This window comes from Chionomys nivalis, chromosome 10 (assembly GCF_950005125.1).
Source record: "Chionomys nivalis chromosome 10, mChiNiv1.1, whole genome shotgun sequence".
Lineage (NCBI taxonomy): Eukaryota > Metazoa > Chordata > Mammalia > Rodentia > Cricetidae > Chionomys > Chionomys nivalis.
The window spans coordinates 80,560,596-80,567,379 of NC_080095.1; the positions used below are offsets into that span (position 1 = coordinate 80,560,596).

General features: G+C 41.7%; 1 protein-coding gene across 1 annotated transcript; it reads right to left on the minus strand.

The window, feature by feature from the left end:
• Positions 1 to 2,807: 2,807 nt before the first annotated feature.
• Positions 2,808 to 3,764, minus strand: Prps1l1 (phosphoribosyl pyrophosphate synthetase 1 like 1). Its single transcript, XM_057783081.1, has one exon. It carries the CDS (start codon positions 3,762 to 3,764, stop codon positions 2,808 to 2,810), a length of 957 nt encoding a protein of 318 aa, XP_057639064.1.
• Positions 3,765 to 6,784: the final 3,020 nt, after the last annotated feature.

Consider the following 6,784-nt stretch of genomic DNA (forward strand, 5'->3'; position numbering starts at 1 on the left):
AGTAGAACAACTTTTCTACCATTTTACAACAGGTACAGACATCCTTTTAGCTTACGATAATCTATTCTCTATTTTGTTTTGAGACCTCATCAGAAATAAATTTAATAACCATATTTTGTTAGCAGTCTGCTTATGTTGATATACATATACACACATTCTCTCTCACACACATATGTACACATACATGTACACACATGCACTCAAACACACATATGTATTCACACCACACATGTAAACACACACAGCATATACACTATACACATACCACATACACTCATACACTCATATACATATGGCATATACATACATATGTACACATTCACACACATGCATATATGCACTTCAAAATAATCTAAGTTTTTCTTTTTTTCTTTTCATGTGTCTGGGTGTTTTTCTTGCCTGTGCTGGGTGCCCAAGGAGGTCAGAAGAACACATTGCATTGGTTGGAGCTGGAGCTACACAAGTTTCTGAGCCCCTATTTAGGTGCTTGGAGCTGTGCTTAAGCAAGAGCAGCAGGTGTTCTTCATGCTGAGACATCTCTCTAGCCCTGCTAGCTATCGATCATACCCTAAAATCCTTCCCGCATCAACAGATTCCCTATTCAAAAGCCAGCTCTGCATTTTTTTTTCCTTTCTATAACAGCATCCTACCTCCTGGGACCAGAACCTGAAGGGATACGGTATGTGCAGAGTGAATGACCATAGATTTGTTCCAGAATCGCATCAGTTTTCTAGAGTCACAGCCAGCAAGCTACCAATAGTGAGATGGATTTAAATACATGTTATCTACTATGCGAGTAGACATTCTTCATTTACTTTGTATTCTGTGAGAAGTTTGTCTCAAATACTACTTATATGAAATTGACAAGCCTCATTTAAACAGGGAAATAGTGTTACAATGTGTCTAAGGTAGAAGTCGCATTGTAGTATATCTCATCTATAGTCAGGTGCACAATCAAGAATTTATGTATTTACTTCAAGGAAACAAAAGGACCAGGGCATGCAGAGCTGTGGATGCAGCACGAAGACGCTCACCATGCATACTACTGCTGTCTGTCTGGATGAACAACTGAACAATGTCCACTGAGAATATGCCAAAAGGTTCATTCTGCACTTCAGAGAACTTGTGTAGACAGCAAGGGTGGATGCCAAGGCAGGAGATTGGGAGAACACCTCCACAGGGGCTCATGAGAACAAGAGTCCTAAGACAATACAGTTATGTGCTTCCTTCTGGTATCACAGCCAATTGCCCCATTAAATGGGGGACATGTGTATGGAATTCCTGCAAGAATGCATGGGTGTGTGTCAAGAATCTAAATTCTGCAGTATTGTGTGTAAACTATTGTTTATACTCCTTTGGTTTTATGTTTTAATATACTGTAACACAACACACTCTCAAAAAGTTCTTGATGAATTCTTCCAGGTGAACTTTGAGAAAAGCCTGTCAGGTCTACTTCATTAAAAAGTTCCTATAAGGATCTTAATTGGGTTTATGACAAGTAGATAATTTGAAGATGCTGTCAGTGCAATTCTGTTCTTCCTATTCAGGTTTCTAGTACACTCATTTCAGGCATGGCCTGTATCTGTTAGCAAATGTTTTGTGAGTTTACATGGGGCCCTTATTCCTAGTGATAGATATTTTAGGCTGTAGATATACGTAGTGTATATGAATGCTTATGAGATAGGTTCTCACTATGTATCTCAGACTGTCTGACCTGAAACTCACTATGTGGCAGACCTTGAACTCTTAATCCTCCTGCCTCAGATTCCCAAATGCTAGGAGTTCAGTAACTTCTAGCAATATTTTTTGGAAGAAGCCATAATGGTCAAGTTTCTTAATCTTTTAATACTAAAAAAAGATTAGCCTTAATACTGCCTTCAGATTGGAATGAACACAGGAAGTTGGGTTTCAACTATTTCTTCAGAAGTAAAAAGATATTCCACCTTGAATATTACCTGGCAGTTCACATGAGAACCAAGCAGCCGTTTGGGTACTGCTTTCCATCGATCTTGTTCTTGTTCCAGCCTTTACAGTTTCTTGGGGCTTTTCTCTGTTTTCTTGGACATGAGAAATTAAACACAATCTTCATAGCCACACACTTTCATACAGACCCAGACACTACGCTGACTTTCCTTAAAAGACATGAGAGCATCATCTCAAAATGTAAAACCAAGGTCGCTGGGAAGGCCAAGGCATAGCATAAATGTTGGAACAACCCAGAAGGCACTGCATGCCACCTAAACTCTGCCGTGGTGGTGGTAGGTGGCTACGGCAGAACCCGTACTGTAAATACTACCCATTACCTGTCACATGAACAGTTGGATGCAACTGCAGATTTGCCCAGGAGGAGGATGCCTGGGTGGAAAGCTAAAGGGAGAGGAGGCTCTGCTGTGTACATTTGATGATTTAAGCCAAACCCGGGCTTAAACTGGGAGCTGCTCTTGCCTTCTAGTGAATTGAGAATCCAGGGGCGTGGCTGGGAGTGCCCAGGGTACGTGAACTTTCAGTAGATTCTGGTGACCATGCAGCACGTGACTGTGTTTGATAGATGAAGTGGCTTTGTGACTGATTTGTCCTCATGTTGTTTGTTAATATGTTGGGAGATGAGAAACCTTGAAGTTTGTGAAAGCTTCAGTTTGCAAAGAAGCCGGAATGAACCAAGCTGGGAAACCCCCACATCCCACTGTCTCTTGAGATGACAGTGGGCCCCACTCGGTCTCCTGTTGAACATTTCATCAAATACAGAGGCAAAGTAATGAACAAGGCTTACTTTTATCTCACTGTATGTAAAAATATATGTCATTTCACTACAAGGGAACATTACTGAACAGGTAGGAAACAGATTCTCCGTTATGGGTTCTCCGGATAGCTTCTGCAAGAATCATGGAGATGTCAATCACCTGGATTTTGTTGCATTCTTTCATCTTGTCCTCCTGAGGTATGGTATTAGTGACCACCACGGCTTCAAAGCATGCACCGTTGATGCGCGCAATGGCGGGGCCAGAGAAGATCCCGTGAGTCAAGATGGCATAAACTCTAGTGGCTCCTGCTGAGAGAAGTTTGTCAGCCGCGTGGCAGATTGTACCACAAGTGTCACCCATGTCATCCACAAGGATAGCCACGCGATCCTTCACGTCGCCCACGAGAACCATGCGGTCCACTTCATTGGCTTTCTTCCGTTCTTTGTGAATCAAGGCAAAATCCACATTCAAATGGTCTGCGATGGAAGTGACCCTTTTCGCCCCGCCAGCATCAGGAGAGACAATCGTACAGTTCCTCCATTCAGAGATATTCTCCCGTATCCACTTCAGGACTGCTGGCTCTGCATACAGATTGTCTACGGGGATGTCAAAAAAGCCCTGGATCTGAGAAGCGTGTAGGTCCATGGTGATGATGTGATCGGCACCTGCTATAGACAGCATATTTGCCACGAGCTTCGCAGAGATGGGAGCCCGGCTCTTATCCTTTTTATCCTGCCGGGCATAAGGGAAGCACGGAATGACTGCAGTCACCCGGCTGGCTGAAGCGATCTTGCAAGCATTAATCATGATCAAAAGTTCCATTAGACTGTCGTTGATTTCGCCGCAGCCGCTCTGAACGATGTAGACGTCCTCTCCACGTACACTCTCGCCAATCTCCACGCAGGTCTCCTGGTTGCTGAATTTTTTAGTTACCACCTTACCGAGTTCTAGGCCCAGGCGCTCAGTAATCTTCTGGGATAAGTCCTGGTGGGAGCTGCCGCTGAAGATTTTAATGTTCGGCATCTTGGCCAGAGATCCTAGATTCAAATTGTCCAGGCTCTGCTGCCTTGGAACGGAACTTGGACCACAGACCCTAACAGCTTCCGGTCATTGAACAGCCAGTGGTTAAGAAGCCGTTACTCTTCGTTTGTTAACGGTTGTGCTGATCTGACCTTAAGTCTTTTGAAAAAAACAAAACAAAAGCCTTGATTGACACCTACTGCACACTTTCAAATTAAGAAGGCTTTGTACTCCTTGGGAATTTTCCTATATTATTATTATTATTATTATTATTTTCTTGTTTTGTTTTCCCAGATAGGGTTTCTCTGGATACATCCGTACATCCGTGACTGTCCTGGAACTAGTCCTGTAGACCAGAAATGGCTTCAAACTCAGAGATAGACTGCCTCTGCCTCCTGAGTGCTTGAATTAAAGGCACAGGCAACTACCTGGCCAATTGTTATTAATTTTTAGGGAATGTTTAAATTTGAAGACTCTAAAATACAAAGCAAGATTCTTAAGTTTAAATGGAAAGCTTCAGGCTGGAGGAGGTATGTGCAAAATGTTTAGTCCATTTCTTCAACAGAGCAAAAAGGCAAAACCGTATAAATGGAAATCCATCCCGGGGTATTTGGATGTACCTCCAAGATCTGTAATTATGGGGGGGGTTGATGTGTTAATTAAATAAATATTCCATGGGAGACTCCCTGGGTCAGTTGTTTTACCTTTGCAGATGTATCAAAATCTGCAGCCTACAGGCCACCTGTCCTGGTGTAGCTGGGAATGTATCTGAGCATGTTTATAGATGGCAATATCTTGCCACAATGTGTAAGGCTTGGACTTCTCTGTGGGACTTAAGAGGATGAGCCTGAGCTGCAAAGAGCAGCCAAACTAGATGCTTAAAGAAACAGAGTCTGGGACCCAGCAAGGGGTCGGAAGAAGTATCAAATCCTTTATTATCTACAACAAGGTCTGAGAAACATTTTACTCGGCTATGAAGTTTTATTTTTATATATTTAATGAGATATTATTATAGAGTCATGAAAACAACTAACAATGCCCTTGCTAAAATATACCTCGAACTAGCATGCTAATGGTATCAGCATGTCCCTTGACATGAAAACACCTTTTTTTTCTTCTTTGGTTCATGTTCTCTGTGATCGACAATGCATGCCAACTGCTTTCTGTTCACAAATCTTCATTCATGTTCTTTCCTTAGAAACCAATCCAACAGGAACACCTGTGCCACGGAATTCATCTCAAATGAGCTACATACAGTGATTTGTACAGAAAATCCTGTAGCTTAATTTAGAGGCACTAAAAAGTACTTGCAGCTTCAATTAAATTGATTTTTCTTTTACTGTCTCAGTATGACACACATTTTCAGTTTTTAATGAAAAACAAAACAGATTTTTAAATAGATTTAATATTACCTAAATAGGACTGGATGCTAATGTAAACATTTAAAACTCATAGCTGGTGTATTATTCTTGAGGTGTTAAGTAGAAGCCATTTTTGTATTGCTGTTATTTTTGTTCCAGGATCTGGCTGTTGCTATACCTCATAATTCTAGTGATTTGTCCAGAACCATAATATGTTAAAGATGGAAATGGCCTCAGAGCCCATTCAAATCATTTTATATCACAGTTCACAGCCAGAGAACCCAGGACCAAGAAACAAGCTAACCATGATGAACTGACTAGTGTATACAGGATGTGGGCTTCCTAGATTTCCAAGTATAGCTTTGACTGCTCGGTCACTTTAGGCCCCTTTTTCTCCCACTCCCCCAGTGGGGGAAAAGTGTACAGAAATGCTTGCATGACATTTTCTTACTTACCAAGCAGTTACAACAAAGAACAAATATGAGCCCAAAGGTCTTGTTGCTGAATTAATGCCTGAGATAAATTTCCAGCAAGAAATGAACCACTGATGTCACAGATCATTATATCATAGATTGTGATGTCATAGACGGTTATTCTGACATTTTTCTAACTCGGCTAGATCATCCAGGGGTTCCACATTGTTCTCCTTGTTCCATGGCTTGAAAGACACAATAGCCTAGTTATGATTGACTGCTTCAGGAGGAAGTTTCATGTAGTGATAATACACACTGGATAACACACTCTGTCTGTTGAGGTATTGCTTCTTTGAATTTGCTCATCATTCAAAGAGAATGATGAAGGGGGAAAAGGACCGTATCTTTTTCCTTCCGGAAACAGAGTGCTTGGACATCACCTCTGCACTTGTGTGACAATTGTAGCCTTTTGAGGTCTTTTGATCAGTAACCAGGATATTCATATTTCCTGTGTCATTGTTTCTTGCTTGACTGGTTGTTTCTTCCCCCTTCACAATTCTAACATAAATAATTCAAAGACAGTTCTGATGCAACTTGATCTGCTAAGGAGAAAAGAAATCCAGGCAGTCATTTCAGAAAGCAAGGAAAATGGTTGTGTTTTAAGTTAAATAAATGCTTTCACTAAACACACTTACAGTTGACAAAATGCTAGATGTTTAGGTGGCAATTATAGTTCTTTGATAAACTGTCACCTCCTGTCACAACACACGTTAGAAACAAGGACAGATTTGGATGTCCTTTGTGAGAGCGTTGTGTAGGTTGGGAATGTGTGGTGGCTAATTTCAAGCAGGGAACATATTTTTCTTCCCAGCAGTTCCCTGCCTGTCGATGAGGAGGACGTTCTTTGTGCCTTTAATCTGACTTCACTGACTGACTCACAGCCCCAGATCATTATTGTAAGACTGCCTTACCTGTCTGTCTGATTCATAATCATCAACCACAGTTCTAGGAGGAGATTCATATTCGGTCCAAACGCTCTAAAGTTTGTTTTCTGGTTGTTTAGAACTGGAGCTGACTACTGTGTGTGTTTATCAAGCCTTTTGCTGGAGATCTGTCGTCCTGTGCAACAGACGTGTATTGCCAGGTGGCAGCTAGGTGAATAAGGCCCAGCACAACAAACAGGAGACGAGGAGGCAGTTTCGTGATTCATTCACACAGCTTTGATTGGGAGTGTTAGGTTAGACTCACG

Coding starts and splice junctions, on each gene's coding strand:
- Prps1l1 (XM_057783081.1), bottom strand. CDS start 3,764: ATGCCGAACATTAAAATCTTCAGCGGCAGCTCCCACCAGGACTTATCC.